Source organism: Mytilus galloprovincialis, chromosome 6 (assembly GCF_965363235.1).
Source record: "Mytilus galloprovincialis chromosome 6, xbMytGall1.hap1.1, whole genome shotgun sequence".
NCBI lineage: Eukaryota > Metazoa > Mollusca > Bivalvia > Mytilida > Mytilidae > Mytilus > Mytilus galloprovincialis.
This window is the reverse complement of record NC_134843.1, coordinates 46,227,301-46,244,551: the sequence shown is the minus strand read 5'-3', so window position 1 is coordinate 46,244,551 and position 17,251 is coordinate 46,227,301. Positions and strand designations below refer to the sequence as shown.

The window sequence follows — 17,251 nt, the reverse complement described above, 5'->3', positions numbered from 1 at the left end:
TTATGGGAAATGCATACAAATGACTTCTTTTAGAGAACCACTGAATGGAATGAAACCAAACATGGCATGAATGTTCCTTATGAGGTGCTGACCATGTGTTGTTACTTTGTAGCCGATCAATCATCCACGATGGCCGCTTGCGGGGGACTTAGTTTAACATACGACCCTATGGAAAATGCATACAATTGACTTCTTTTAGAGAACCACTGAATGGAATGAAACCAGACATAGTATGAATGTTCCCGATGAGGTGATGACCAAGTGTTGTTACTTTGTAGCCGATCCATCATCCGAGATGGGCGCCAGGGGGGGGGGGGGGGACTTAGTTTAACATAGGACCCAATGGGAAATACATACAAATGTCTTCTTTTAGAGAACCACTGAATGGAATGACACCAAACATAGCATGAATTTTCCTTATGAGGTGCTGACCAAGTGTTTTTACTTTGTAGCCGATCTGTCATCCAAGATGGCTGCCAGCAGGGGACTTGGTTTAACATAGGACCCTATGGGAAATTCACACACATGACTTCTTTTAGAAAACCACTGAAAGAAATGAAACCAAACATAGTATGAATGTTCCTTATGAGGTGATGACCAAGTGTTGTTACTTTGTAGCCGATCCGTCATCCAATATGGCCACCAGCGGGGGACTTAGTTTAACATAGGACCCTATAGGAAATGCATAGAAATGACTTCTTTTAGAGAACCACTGAATGGAATGAAACCAAACATAGTATGAATGTTCCTTATGAGGTGATGACCAAGTGCTGTTACTTTGTAGCCGATCCGTCATCCAATATGGCCACCAGTGGGGGACTTAGTTTAACATAGGACCCTATGGGAAATGCATAGAAATGACTTCTTTTAGAGAGAACCACTGAATGAAATGAAACCAAACATAGTATGAATGTTCCTTATGAGGTGCTGGCCAAGTGTTGTTACTTTGTAGCCAAATTTTATCTTTTTTATATGATTTTAAAAACCAAAGTAGAGTCAGGTGATCGATACAGGCTCTTGAGAGCCTCTAGTTTGATTATGGGTCCAGTTTTCAAGTTGGTCAAAATTAGGGTCAAAAATTAAACTTTGTTCGATTTCAATAAATATATTGGGTTCTTCGATATGCTGAATCTAACCATGTATTTAGATTCATGATATTTGGGCCCGGTTATCAGCTTGGTCCACAGTGAGGTCTAAAGGGTCCAAAATTGAACTTTAATTGATTTCATCAAAAATTGAATTCTTGGGCTTCTTTGATATGCTGAATCTAACCATGTATTTAGATTTTGGATATTGGAATACCACAAAGGGATGGTAAGAATTGTCTTTGGGAGTTATGGCTCAAACCGTTAAGGAATAAGGTGCAAAAAATGGTGGAAAAGGGTTTCCAGGTTAATGGACAATTACTTAAGTACAAAACATAATTTAAATGCAGTGTAAGGTTGGTAATTGAAACTCATTTGAATATCTCACCTAAACTGCTTTTAAATTATGTATATTGGAAATTTGCCAAAAACTTTATCATTAATAAATTCCATTGGAAATTTGCCAATAACTTTAGTTTAATGAACTTCCTTGGAAATTTGCCAATATAAAATGTTGCTGATGAAACTTTTTTGTTTATCTCACCTGAACTGCTTTTAAATTATGTACATTGGCAAAATGCCAATAACTTTAGTTTAATAATAAACTTCATTGGAAATTTGCCAATATAAATTGTTGCTGATGAAGCTTTTTTGTTTATTTTTAGCCATGATTATTATTCTTTGAAAATTGGAGTTATCTTTCTTTGTCGAGAATAGTAGTTGAATCATCTTAAATCAATGCTATAATATACAATGCAATATTCACTTTTACTACCAACTGATAAATTAAAACAATATTTGCCATTCAGTGATTACAAGAACTTTGATTACCATTCTAGGGTTATGCATCTTTACAAGTGGAAAAATTGAAGATTTTTTTCGTTTCTTAACTTAAGTTAATGAAATGTTCATATAATTCTTAGTACCTCTAAACTCAGTTCAAGTTCAATTTTTGGCAGCTTCACTTTTACAGTTCTTGAGTTATGTCCCCTTTTTAACGTTATATGCTAGTGGGGGAATCATCTGTGCCTGTTTGTACACATTCCCCAATTTTTTTTAGAAGTTACTATTAATTAAAACTAATTTTAACCATGACATTTTATATCTTATAAAATTTTTATGATGTATTTGAATGAGTAGTTATTGTTGCAAACTCCATAAGAAATTTGAATTGAGATCATTTTTGGAATAAGGAAAAGGGGGAGATGAAAAAAAAGGGGGGGGGGTAAATTTTTCAGATTTCAGAAATAAAAAGAAAATTTCTTCAAACATTTTTTTTTTTGGAGAGGATTAATATTCAACAGCAAAGTGAATTGCTCAGCTCAAAAGCAAAAAAAAATGTTTAAGTTCATTAGACCACATTCATTCTGTGTCAGAAACCTATGCTGTGTCAACTATTTAATCACAATCCAAATTCAGAGCTGAATCCAGCTTGAATGTTGTGTCCATACTTGCCCAAAGCGTTCAGGGTTCAACCTCTGTGGTCGTATTAAGCTTCACCATCTGGTTAAAAGTTCTTTGACCACATTCATTACTATTTAATCACAATCCAAATTCAGAGCTGTATCAAGCTTCAATGTTGTGTCAATACTTGCCCCAACTGTTCAGGGTTCGACAGTTGTATAAAGCTGCGCCCTGATTTTGAAGATATTGATTTAAGTTGACGAGTTACAGAACAAGATCGAATTTTGTTCTGGTCTGATCATTTTGTGCAGAGTTATGGTCCTTTGTCTTAGAAAATTCACTAAAATAACCAGTTTTCCACACTTTTTTTCGTCATACTTAAAGCTATTGATTGAAAATTGGTATTGTTTTATCATGACAAGTTACAGATCATGATCTAATTTTGTTCTGGTCTGATGATTTTGTGCCGAGTTATATTACTTGGAATTAGAAACTTAAATAACAATTTTCAACACTTTTTTTCGTTGTGTTTAAAGATATTGACTTGATATTTGTTATATAGTTTACACCATGGCAATTTATAGATCAAGGTAGAATTTTGTTCCAAAACAGTGAATATTTAACCTCAAGGGGACTTTGTATTGCCATGCAAATACTTACATGTTATCAATATGAAAACCAACAGTAAGGCTTAGACCAAAATAAATCGATACGTTAAATACTTTTTTCAGATACATTAGCTGTGATCGCCAGATCAATAGGAAACGAAACTTTTATGCCATTAGCACAAGACTCTGCAGTTTTAGGTATAAGTTTGTTGGAAACAGTTGATGATCCTGATCTTAGAAGATGTGTGTAAGTAGTAAACTAACTAAATGGGAATACATGTATATGATTAAAAAAAAATCACCCTGATATACTGTTTTCTTTGTTATACATGTACCTTCTTCTTTAAAACAGTAAAAGATATTGATTTATTCTTGTTTTCGAAATAAAGTATTTTATAGAATTTATTTCTCTTAAACACCCTATTCATAGAGGATTTTGAAATCCATTGTAGAAAATTGAAATCACAAGCAAAGTTCAAGGTTATTTCCTAAATTTGGAAAATGCTATCAAATAACCAAAACATACCTAAGTAACCAGTATATAATTTTAAAAGTTGACATTATATTGAACATGTGTACATCATTAAGGTTGGTGTGAGCTAGGACAACTTCTCTGTGAAACTTTTCTTAAACCAAAAAATTAACCTGATAAGGGACAGACTAAAAGACAGATATGCATACTAAAAAACCATATTGTCTCTCTACTGTCACATGAAGGCCATAAAAACCGTTTGTGCCGAAATTTCAAAACTTCATGGTAGAAGTGAAGGTGTAAACAAAGATATTGTAATTAATAACATAAACGGTACCAATTTTCTGCACCAAAAGCGCATTTCAACTATCAAGTCTCTTCAATAATGCTTGAGACCAAAATATTTGAAAATCTAAAGCTTATTAAAAGGATGAAGATATATAAACCAAAAAGAAAAAAAAAGTATAGCCAAAATCGGGCAAGAAATCAGAGCTTTCTATGAGGGAGATATATTCCCTCATTTTAAATAATTTCAAAAATTTTGTAACAGCAACTTTTGATAACACAAAATCTGTATTTTCATGCCAATATAATACCATTCAGTTCTCTTTGTGTCTTCAAGAGTTGGTGTCTTTGGCTGTATTTTCTGGGCTAGTTTTTGTGGTATTTTCTCTTTCCCCCCTTTGATATTTGATATGTTGTTGTCTTTTCTAAGGTGTAATATGTGGTGTCAACAGAAATTGTGTGTTAAAGTAATAGATGTATGACTTCTGTATGTAGACCTGTGTTAATGCTAGCAACAGTTGTATAATGCCTGTTATTGTTACGTCGTGTGATTTTCTGTGGTGAAATGTTTGGGAACTAGTGTTTCCACGTGTTTCCTCGTTGTTTTTGGAAAATTGTATAGATTGACAGAACTTATTATAGAAAAAACGATTAACAAGACAAGATGTACAAAGAAGTCAACTATATATAAGTCATCATAGTTGACATCTTAAGTTGACTCCTTATTACTGTTATTTTCTCTATAATGACAATTTTTACCATTTTTTTTAAATTTTATAAGACTTCGGTCATGTTATGCTATGATGTTTGCGTATTGGTCAGAAGATATTTGGTTTTCAGACAATAACTTGAGTATAAGTGTATGGACCTCTATGAAATTGTACTACGTGGTTCCATACCACAAAAGGTAGGTAGGGTTTGATTTCAGTGGTTACAGTCCTTACTTAGGAATAAGGATAATAAACGGTCCAAGGGAGCTTTTCTTTTCACTTAAGCGTCTGAAGTCTTTTGGCAGGTGATATTAGTGCATATTTAGTACAATTAAAGTGTGATTTTCGATTGTTTTGTAGTTCTTGGATTTACATTTACTTGTTGTCTGAATAACTTTGGATATGTGTCATACATTAACAATTCATTTATTATAATAATACGATAATAACACTTTATACTTGAAAATACTGATGGATTCAGTTGAGGATTATGGTAAGCTATGAGTTTTTGCAATTTGCGAAAAAATAATAATAATTGTGTCAACTAAAATTTGTCATTGACGAAAGAAATATATATAACGATTAATTTTCCTCCATCTTGTTTATTTGCTTTTTTCGGATTTCTCGGACTTTACCTGATCAGACAATACTCGGAATTCACCTTGAACTCGTTAAGATTTTGACAGAAAATCAATAATCAGCTGATTACATTTTAAAGCTATCGACAACAAAGGACTAATTAATAAAGGTGTTGATTGTATTCTTTGACAAAATGATATGGTTAAATGGCGTCTGTCACTTATCACATAAAGGATTTATTAACCACTTTGCGACGCACGTTTTTGAAGCAAACTTTTTACGTCTCCTCTCCTTCTTTTAATCATAGTCGAGAAAAGAAAACTGTTGTTATTACGAAAAATGTTCAGAAGCAAGAACAATCTGATTTAAAACTTTATCCTTTGACTTTGATATCGATAATTGATTTCAGAGGGTCGTTTCAGTGACACACGTGTTTCAAGCTTAGTTTTACTTCTCAACTTTTTCATTTACGATGGTCTAGAAAAGAAAACTGTCGTTATGAAAATACATCTTCAAAAGGTTGAGAACAACCCCTCGAATGAGAGTAACCCTTCAATGTAATGACTACACCTTACATAAGGGATCAATTTTAAGTGATAAAATCTTTTGCTTTGTTGTAAAAACCACTTCTTAGTACAAAAAGGGCACATATTTTTATTTTGAAGAAACTTTCCCAAAGAACTGTACATCTTTCTAGTATAATATTGTCAAAACATATCCAAGAATTTTGTTATATTCTGGGACTTTTATCTTCTTTATTATTTTAGTAAATGGCCCCCTTCTTTTAGAAAAGTTGTTCAAAATATAATCAATTTTCCCCCTTCTAAGTTAAAAATAAAGTTCTTCTTTTTAAAAGTAAATGTTTATTAGTGTTTATTCATTTCAATGAATACTCTATGATAAGTTTGAAACAACAATGCAGCAAACTGATCTTATTTAGGTGTGTGTTTAGGGGGATAGAAAAAAGGGAAAATTTTAAACGAAAAAAAATATTTATATTACTTGGCGAAAAAGATAATAAAGTGGCGAAAAATAAATTGATTTGGCGAAAGAGGTGGCGAAAAAATAAGTGACCCAGGGGAAACCCTAGGTTAAACGATAGCAAGAACCTGTAGATACTCTTACCGAATGTATAGAAGTTATGAGGTCGTTGATTATCAAAGCACAATTAAAAAACTGAATGGGTCTATCCATGCTACATCAATTTTTAAAGACCCAATCCACGTTCTCGAAATAAAAATTCCCTGGTGGTCCTTGAAGGAAATCTGCTGGTTCTTACGAAAGCTAAAAAGGATCATTCAAAATTCATAATTCATAATTCAAAGTTCAAAACTCAAAAATCCTACATTAATCTATTAGCTTTCCCCATTCTTACCAATAAAAAATAAAAAGCCAATAAAGATTTCACTTTAATATTTTTGTAATAAATTTTATTTTAAATCGATATTAACATAACTTGACACCATAAAAGTACATGTAATTTAGATTGAAATGAAAAGTAATTCAGTATTACATGCTTTTTTCATTGTAATTAATTAAATAACCATTACATATTTTGAAAAAAACAATAGATATGTTCCAATTGTCATAACTATAATAGATATAAAAAAGAAGATGTGGTATGATTGCCAATGAGACAACTCTGCACAAGAGACCAAAATGACACAGAAATTAACAACTATAGGTCACCGTACAGCCTTCAATAATGAGCAAAGCCCATACCACATAGTCAGCTATCAAAAGCCCCGAAATGACAATGTAAAACAGTTCAATTGAGGAAACTAACGGCCAGATTTATGTACAAAAATGAACGAAAAACAAATATGTAACACATAAGCAAATGACAGCCACTGAATTACAGACTCCTGACTTGGGACAGGCACTTTACAAACAGAATGTGGCGGGGTTAAACATGTTAGCAGGATCCGAACCCTCCCCTAACCTAGGATAGTGTAGTCCCCTTTTCCCTGAATTTGAAGGACAGAATTAGACTTAATAACAGGTTTGACAGATTCCTAACCAGGTTTAACGGATACCACATGTGAAGTGAGATCAGCTTGCCCTTCTGATGCACCTCTGATCACAACACAACGCAACCCCTCCCCGTCCCCTAACCTGTGTTTTTGTTGTTTGGTCTTTATCTATGGTGTTGCCAGTTTGTGTTTTTTTCAACTTCAGTTTGAATGTCCCTTTGGTATCATTTGCCACATTTTACACCATCTAGTTGCAATTTTAAAACTATTTCATAGCATTTAAACCAGTAGTTTAGATCATGTACATGTGCTGAAAAGAAGGTGATTCATTTATTTTGTTAAAAACCAGTATGTGTTTATTGTAGATATTCTCTCTTTGCTGCTTTGTCATCATTACTACAACAAGACATGATACCATACATGGAGAAATTGGTTATGTTCATGATAAACTCGATTAAATCAACAGAAGGAGTCAAGGTATTCATTTTGACATGTTCTTAAGATTAATTGCCAATTTTTTTTTAACTCTTTTGATTTCCCAAGTGTGTTAGGCTTTTTAAATTTTTGTGAGTTCCATAACATAAAAACAATAGCTATTGTTTTCTTAAGTGTTTATCAGAGTTTATCAAATTAGCCTTTACATTTTTCCTTGAAAAGCTAGTAATTAACTAACTAATTAATTTAACCTGACAAAATATTTAACTCTTGGTGATGAAAGTACATGTACTATTAATACTGAATAATGACACATATTGACAGAGCAAGAGGTATTAATATGGGGACGAAGTCCCCTATGACGGTATAAAGATCAATAATAAAAAAATAAAATTGGAAATATTTCCCAAATTTTTCAATATACTAATGAACTGAAAATCGTTAACTTTTTTTTCCGACTTTTTTAAATCCCCACATTTGCGCAGAAATCTACTTCCCTTTCCTGTCTTGTTTGCATGAGACTTCGAATAAAATATATAATTATCAGTCTAGTCAAATATAGAATTGGAAATCGATACCAATTCATTTTTAGCTCACCTGACCTGAAAGGTCAAGTGAGCTTTTTTCATCACTTGGCGTCCGTCGTCCGTAAACTTTTACAAAAATCTTCTCCTCCGAAACTTCTGGGCCAAATTTAACCAAACTTAGCCACAATCGTCATTGGGGTATCTAGTTTAAAAAATGTGTGGCGTGACCCGGCCAACCAACCAAGATGGCTGCATGGCTAAAAATAAAACCATGAAGTAAAATGTAGATTTTGGCTGATAACTCTGAAACCAAAGCATTTGGAGCAAATCTGACATGGGGTAAAATTGTATAAGGTGAAGATCTATCTGCCCTGAAATTTTCAGACAAATCGGACAATCCGTTGTTGGGTTGCTGCCCCCAAATTAGTAATTTTAGGAAATTTTGCAGATTTTGGTTATTATCTTGAATATTATTATAGATAGAGATAAACTGTAAACAGCAATAATGTTCAGCAAAATAAGATCTATAAATAAGTCAACATGATAAAAATTGTCAATTGACCCCTTAAGGAGTTATTGCCCTTTATAATCAATTTTTATACGCCCGTTGTCTTTTAGACGGAACGTATTATGGTATACCGTTGTCCGTCCGTCCGTCGTCCACAATTCAGACAATAACTCAAAAACGCTTTCACCAATTTCCATGAAACTTAAGTGAATTGTTTATATCTATTGACGTAAGCTCCCTTTCGTTTTTTTTTTAATTTCAGATTTTAAGTTTTGGATTTATGGGGCTTTATTCATAAAAAAGGGGGGATTTTCAACACTTCGGACAATACCTCAAAAAGGCTTTCACCAATGTCCATGAAACTTTGGTGAATTGTTTATATCTATTGATGTAAGCTCCCTTTCAATTTTTATAAATTTCAGATTTCAAGTTTTGGATTTATGGGGCTTTATTCATAACAAAAGGGGGATTTTCAACACTTCGGACAATAACTCAAAAAGGCTTTCACCAATGTCCGTGAAACTTTGGTGAATTGTTTATATCTATTGATGTAAGCTCCCTTTCAATTTTTATAAATTTCAGATTTTAAGTTTTGGATTTATGGGGCTTTATTCATAAAAAAAAAGGGGGGGATTTTTAACACTTCGGACAAAAAGGCTTTCACCAATGTCCATGAAACTTTGGTGAATTGTTTATATCTATTGATGTAAGCTCCCTTTCAATTTTTATAAATTTCAGATTTTACATTTCCGTGTTATGAATTTTTATGCTTAAAAAAGGGGGGATTTTCCAATTTTGGGACAATAACTAACACTTTCACAAAATTTTATGCAACTTTAATAAATTGTTTATATCTATTGACATAAGCTCCCTTTCCATTTTTATAAATTTTAGATTTTACGTTTTCTTAAGTAATGAATTTTTATACTTTAAAAAGGGAGATTTTATGAAACTTTGATGACTATATTAATGTAACATCCCTTTTGATTTGTATATATATTTCTAGTTGATCATATAAATTCATTTAAAGCATAAAAGACAAGTTAAAAGAGCAACGGGCGTATCATGCGCTAAAGCGCAGCCCTTTATTAACAATTTTCATAAATTTTTGTAAATTTTTAGAAAATATTTTCCAATGTAATTACTGGGCCAAGTTCATTATAGATAGAGATAATTGTAGCAACAAGAATGTTCAGTAAAGAAAGATCTAAAAACACATCACCATCACCAAAACATTGTTTTTTCATTTTTTCATGAATTTGTTTAATATGCACAAAGACCAAGGTGAGCGACACAGCCTCTAGTTAATAATTGTTTGATATGAAAAAAAAAACGTTACCTGATGAAAGCGTTTCTTTGTTTACATTGAATATGACGTCATAACTTAAATAACGTCACAACTAAATCCCTAACAACAGAACCAAAATCGGAAACGTTAAGGTATTTCCGTTTCTTTTATTTAAATGTTTGAAAAAAATTAGTCATACAGATATCGTCCCCATTCACAGGTAATGCCTGCCTCATATTAAAAAAACACTACTGAAGAACAAATTTTCATTTTTTTTCAGTAAATGCATTATTGTGAATATATATAGTTTTATGAATTTTTGGCTCATATTGTTTACTCATTAGCACCATACAGTTGGGTGCAGACTAAGCATACCATAAAGTATTTGCTGCTGTAATCATTTCCCATCTCCAATTTCCTCAATTTCTAGTCGGCACTTGTATACTATAATTAAGTTAATACAGTTAAACCTGTATAAACCAGCCAGCTACGGGACTATGGAAAAGTGCCGGTTTGGACAGTGAGCCGGTGTATTCAGGTTTCCTTTTTGTTCGGAAGGTGATGAATTAATTTATGATGTTTCCGATATAACGCATGTAAAAGAACGTTCTTATTGTAAATGAAAAAAATATAAATAAAAAACGTGAAAAAGTAATAACTTTGAACGATCGTTGTTTTGAATCTAAGTTCATTGTCTCTAGAAATTTATGAAACTTTATTTCAAAAGAATTATTATTTTAACCGTGTTTTAAATAATATCCTCGTATGTCAAATAGACCTCAGTAATATCAGTCTCCGACTTGTCAGTTTCACATTCAATAGTTGTCATTAGCATTGTTTTCATTTGCAACAGAATTCTCGCATTGTTTGAATTGTGACACGAGAGATTTGTTTTACTTCCATCATTCCTTCAAACGTTTGTATAGCCGATTAAATAACCAGAATTTCATCAAACGAAATATTATCATGATCAAGACAGTGTCGCAAAGTGTACATGTCCATGGTTTGTTGTCATCCGGGTGTTCTTCATTTTCAGGGTCATTGGTTTAGGGGGTTACAAAAGGGAACCAAGGATTCAAAAAAGATGATATAATTTTTATACAACCGCAAAAATTGAATTTTTTTTTTGGTCGTATATTGGTATCACGTTGGCGTCGTCGTCTGCGTCATCGTCATCGTCGTCCGAATACTTTTTTTAGTTTTAGCTCTCTAACTTTAGTAAAAGTGAATAGATATCTATGAAATTTTAACTCAAAAGGAAGGTTGGGATTGATTTTGGGAGTTTTGGTCCCAAAATTTTAGGAATTAGGGGCCAAAAAGGGTCCCAAATAAGCATTTTCTTGGTTTTCGCACTATAACTTTAGTTTAAGTAAATAGAAATCTATGAAATTTTGACACAAGGTTTATGACTACAAAAGGAAGGTTGGGATTGATTTTGGGAGTTTTAGTTCAAACAGTTTAGGAATTAGGGGCAAAAAAAGGGCCCAAATAAGCATTATTCTTGGTTTTCGCACAATTACTTTAGTATAAGTAAATAGATAACAATGAAATTTAAACACAAGGTTTATGACCACAAAAGGAAGGTTGGGATTGATTTTGGGAGTTGAGGTCTGAACAGTTTAGGAATTATGGGCCAAAAAGGGGGCCAAGTAAGCATTACTCTTGGTTTTTGCACCATAACTTTAGTATAAGTAAATAGAAATCTATGAAATTAAAACACAAGGTTTATGACTATAAAAGGAAGGTTGGGTTTGATTTTGGGAGTTTTGGTCCCAACAGGTTTTTAGGAATAAGGGGCCCAAAGGGTCCAAAATTGAACTTTGTTTGATTTCATCAAAAATTGAATAGTTGGGGTTCTTTGATATGCCGGATCTAACTGTGTATGTAGATTCTTAATTTTTGGTCCCGTTTTCCAATTGGTCTACATTAAGGTCCAAAGGGTCCAAAATTAAACTTAGTTTGATTTTAACAAAAAATGAATCCTTGGGGTTCTTTGATATGCTGAATCTAAAAATGTACTTAGATTTTTGATTATTGGCCCAGTTTTCAAGTTGGTCCAAATCGGGGTCCAAAATTAAACTTTGTTTGATTTCATCAAAAATTGAATAATTGGGGTTCTTTGATATGCCAAATCTAACTGGGTATGTAGATTCTTAATTTTTAGTCCCGTTTTCAAATTGGTCTACATTAAATACCAAAGGGTCCAAAATTAAACTAAGTTTGATTTTAATAAAAATTGAATTCTTTGGCTTTTTTGATATGCTGAATTTAATCATGTACTTAGATTTTTGATTATGGGCCCAGTTTTCAAGTTGGTTCAAATCAGGATCCAAAATTATTATATTAAGTATTGTGCAATAGCAAGAAATTTTCAATTGCACAGTATTCAGCAATAGCAAGAAATCTTCAATTGCACAGTATTGTGCAATAGCAAAAAATGTTCAATTGCACAGTATTGTGCAATAGCAAGAAATCTTCAATTGCACAGTTTTGTGCAATAGCAAATATTTTCAATTGCACAGTATTGCGCAATAGCCAGAAATATCTAATTGCACAATATTGTGCAACAGCAAGAAATTTTCAATTGATTGGAGTTATCTTTCTTTGTCCAGAATAGTAGTTGAATCAACTTAAATCATTGTTTTATACAATGCACAATGTATATTCACTTTTACTACCAACTGATAAATTAAAACACTCTTTACCATTCAGTGATAACAAGCACTTTTTGTTACATTTGAATATTTTATGATGTATTTAAAAGAGTAGTTATTGTTGCAAACTCCATTAGAAATTTGAATTGAGATCAGTTTTGAAAAAAGGGAAAGGGGGATGTGAAAAAAAATGGTGGGGGGGGGGGGGTAATTTTTCTCATTTCAGATTTCATAAATAAAAAGAAAATTTCTTCAAACATTTTTTTGAGAGGATTAATATTCAACAGCATAGTGATTGCTCAAAGACAAAAAAAATATTTTAAGTTCATTAGACCACATTCATTCTGTGTCCAAAACCTATGCTGTGTCAACTATTTAATCACAATCCAAATTTAGAGCTGAATCCAGCTTGAATGTTGTGTCCATACTTGCCCCAACCGTTCAGGGTTCAACCTATGCGGTCGTATAAAGCTGCGCCCTGCGGAGCATCTGGTTATACGACTGCAAAAAACAATTTGCGTCGTATAATGGTATCATGTCATTGTCGTTGTCGTCTGAGTCGTCCAAAGACGCATTTAGTTTCCGGACAATAACTTTAGATTTAGTGAATCGATCTCTATAAATGTGTACCGGAAGGTTCAATACCACTAAAGGAAGGTTGGGAATCATTTTGGGGGTTTTTGGAATAAGGCCCAAAAAGGGGGCCCAAAATAAGCATTTTTGTAGTTTTCAAATAATAACTTGGGTTTAACTGTATGAATCTCTCTGAAATTATACCATGAGTTTCCATACCATGAAGGGATATTTAGTATTGACTTGGGAAAGGGAGGGGGTGTTATGGCTCAAAATGTTTTAGAATTAGGGGCATCCAAGGGTGAAAACTAGGTTGTTATGGCCAATGGACAATTAAGCCAATTTAAAAGCAGTGTAAGCGAGGTAATTCAAAATATTTAACATACAATGTTTGGTATGTTCGGATTATTACCTCCCTTACACTACTTGTAAATTATGTATAGAGGAATGTTAGGTTTTGGACTAATTGCCAAAAAAAGGGGGTAGTAGTTTTCAATTTTCCCCCCCCCCATATTTCTCAAATTTCAAATTTTCAAAATGTTAAAAGAAGAAATCTTTTAATTGCACAACATTGTGCAATAGATTTGTAAGATATTCACACTTGTTTTGTTTAAGAAACCCATATTATGTCAAAAATTTTATCACAATCCAAATTCAGAGCTGTATCAAGCTTGAATGTTGTGTCCATACTTGCCCCATCTGTTCAGGGTTTGACCTCTGCGGTCGTATAAAGCTGCGCCCTGTGGAACACCTGGTGACTTATGTATAGATAGTCTATCAATGATTATATCTGATTAATTGATTAGTCAGGAGTTTCTTTATTATTTTTTTTAGGTCAAGTGTGTTTTAAAGGTAGATGTCATAGTTGTTATGTGGTATTTTATTTTTGTTGTGTGTGTAAATTTTAATTTTTCTTGATCCTGATAGGGGTTCCAGATTTGCAAATTCATTAGATAATAATCTATTTTATTAGAGGATAAAAATGCAGAAATTCATAGATAAGTTTAATATCTATATTAGATTGTTATTATAAATGAAAAAAAAGTATTGGGACCTATTAACTATATAATAGTGTCTGTTTTCTTCATAAGAAAATGCCTCTACCAAGTCAGGAATATGACGGTTGTTATCCATTCGTTTGAATTTTCCTCGGAGTTTAGTATCTTTGTGATTTTACTTTATATATATATATATAAACAGGGTTTCCCCTGGGTCAATTATTTTTTTAGCCACCTCTTTCGTCAAAACAATATATTTTTCGCCACTTTATTCATTTTTTTCGCCAAGTAACAGACCTATATTTTTCGATTAATATTTTCCTTTTTTAGCTCACCTGGCCCAAAGGGCCAAGTGAGCTTTTCTCATCACCTGGCGTCCGTCGTCGTTAACTTTTACAAAAATCTTCTCCTCTGAAACTACAGGGCCATACTTAACCAAACTTGGCCACAATCATCATTGGGTTATCTAGTTTAAAAATTGTGTCAGGTGACCCGGCCAAGCAACCAAGATGGCTGCCATGGCTATAAATAGAACGTAGGGGTAAAATGTATATTTTGGATTATAACTCTGAAACAAAAGCATTTAAAGCAAACGTGACATGGGGGTAAAATTTTTTATTAAGTCAAGATCTATCTGCCCTGAAATTTTCAGATGAATCAGATAATGGGTCGTTGGGTTGCTGCCCCTGAATTGGTAATTTTAAGGAAATTTTGTTCGTTTTCGGTTATTATCTTGAAAATTATTATAGGTAGAGATGAACTGTAAAAAGCAATAATGTTCAGCAAATTAAGATCTACAAATAAGTCAAACATGATCAAAATGGTCAGTTGACCCTTTAAGGAGTTATTGCCCTTAATAGTCATTTTTTACCAATTTTTCGTAAATTTTTGTAATCTTTTACAAAAATCTTCTCCTCTGAGACTACTGAACCAAATTTAACCAAACTTTGCCACAATCATTATTAGGGTATCTAGTATACAAAAATGTGTGCGGTGACCCGGCCAACCAACCAAGATGGCCGCCATGGCTAAAAATAGAACATAGGGGTAAAATTCAGATTTTGGCTTATAACTCTGAAACCAAAGCATTTAAAACAAATATACAAGGGATAAACTTGTATATCTAGTAAATATCTATCTGCCCTGATCTGTTGTTGGGTTGCTGCCCCCCAATTGATAATTTTTAAAGAAATTTAGCTGTTTTTTGTTATTATCTTGAATACTATTATAGATAAAGATAAACTGTACAGCAATTATGTTCAGCAAATTAAGATCTACAAATAAATCAACATGACCAAAATGGTCAGTCAATTTTTAACCATTTTCATTAATTTGGTAAATTATGGTAAATAGTTATCAAAGGTAAGTTTTTACAAAATGTTTTCCTCTGTAACTAAACGGCCAAGTTCATTACAGATAGAGAAAATTGTAAGTAGCAAGAATGATCAGTAAAGTATGATCTACAAACACATCACCATCACCAAAACACAATTTTGTCATGAATCCATCTGTTTCCTTTGTTTAATATGCACATAGACCAAGGTGAGCGACACAGGCTCTTAAGAGCCTCTAGTTTCTACCCTCTCCCTAAATAACATGATTTTGCCCCATTGTTGTCTATGAATCGATGAGTTTGTCCCATTGTTGTCTATGATTATTTTATGACCGCAATTTTTTTTTTTGCGGTCATATATTGGTATGACGTTGGCGTCGTCGTCGTCGTCCCAAGACACATTCGTTTTCGCACTACAACTTTAGTTAAATTAATAGAAATCTATGAAATTTAAACACAGGTTTATGACCACAAAAGGAAGGTTGGAATTGATTTTGGGAGTATTGGTCTCAACAGTTTAGAAATTAAGGGCCAAAAAAGGGCCAAAATAAGCATTTTTCTTGGTTTTCGTACAATAACTTAAGTATTAGTACACAGAAATCTATGAAATTTAAACACAAGGTTTATGAACACAAAAGGAAGGTTGAGATTGATTTTGGGAGTTTTTGTCCCAACAGTTTAGGATTTAGGGGCCCAAATAAGCATGTTTCTTGGTTTTCGCACCATAACTTTAGTGTAAGTAAATAGAAATCTATGAAATTTAAACACAAGGTTTATGACCATAAAAGGAAGGTTGGGATTGATTTTGGGAGTTTGATCCCAACAGTGTAGGAATTAGGGGCCCAAAGGGTCCAAAATTAACTTTGTTTGATTTCATCATTGAATAATTGGGGTTCTTTGATATGCTGAATCTAACTGTGTATGTAGATTCTTAATTATTTAGTCCCGTTTTCAAATTGGTCTACATTAAGGTGCAAAGGGTCCAAAATTAAACTTGGTTTGATTTTAACAAAAATTGATTTCTTGGGGTTCTTTGATATTCTTAATCTTAACCTGTACTTATATTTTTGATTATGGGCCCAGTTTTCAAGTTAGTCCAAATCGGGGTCCAAAATTATTCTTTGTTTGATTTCAACAAAAATTGAATCCTTTGGGTTCTTTGATATGCCAAATCTAAACATGAAATAAGATTTTCGCTTTTGAGGCCACTTTTCAAGTTGGTCCAAATTGTGGTCCAAAACTAAACTTTGTTTGATATCAACAAAAATTGAATCCTTGGGGTTCTTTGATATGCTGAATCTAAATCTAAACATGTATTTAGATTTTTTATTATAGGCCCAGTTTTCAAATTGGTCCAAATCGGGGTCCAAAATTAAACTTTGTTTGATTTTAACAATAATTGAATATATGGGGTTCTTTGATACATGCTGAATCTAAACATGTATTTAGATTTTTGATATTTGGGCCCGGTTATCAAATTGGTCCACATTGAGGTATATAGGGTCCAAAACTGAACTTTATTTGATTTCATCAAAAATTGAATTCTTGCATTGGGGTTCCTTGATATGCTTAATCTAACCATGTATTTAGATTTTGGATACTGGACCATAATAGGTAATTGTCCAATTTAAAAATTTTAAGTTTTTAAGTTTAAGTTCTTAGACCACATTCATTCTGTGTCAGAAACCTATGGTGTGTCAACTATTTAATCACAATCCAAATTCAGAGCTGTATCAAGCTTCAATGTTGTGTCCATATTTGCCCCAACTGTTCAGGGATCGAACTCTGCAGTCGTATAAAGCTGCGCCCTGCGGACCAT

General features: G+C 32.8%; 1 protein-coding gene across 7 annotated transcripts in view; it reads left to right on the top strand.

The window, feature by feature from the left end:
* The window catches only part of LOC143079718 (importin-4-like), a 343,997-nt gene that overhangs the window by 240,965 nt on the left and 85,781 nt on the right, over positions 1-17,251 (top strand). For all 7 annotated transcript variants that reach the window (XM_076255254.1, XM_076255258.1, XM_076255257.1 and 4 more), the window contains 2 exons: positions 3,221-3,344; positions 7,482-7,593. In XM_076255254.1, coding sequence (XP_076111369.1) covers positions 3,221-3,344; positions 7,482-7,593 — 236 coding nt within the window. The remainder of the gene's footprint in view (positions 1-3,220; positions 3,345-7,481; positions 7,594-17,251) is intronic.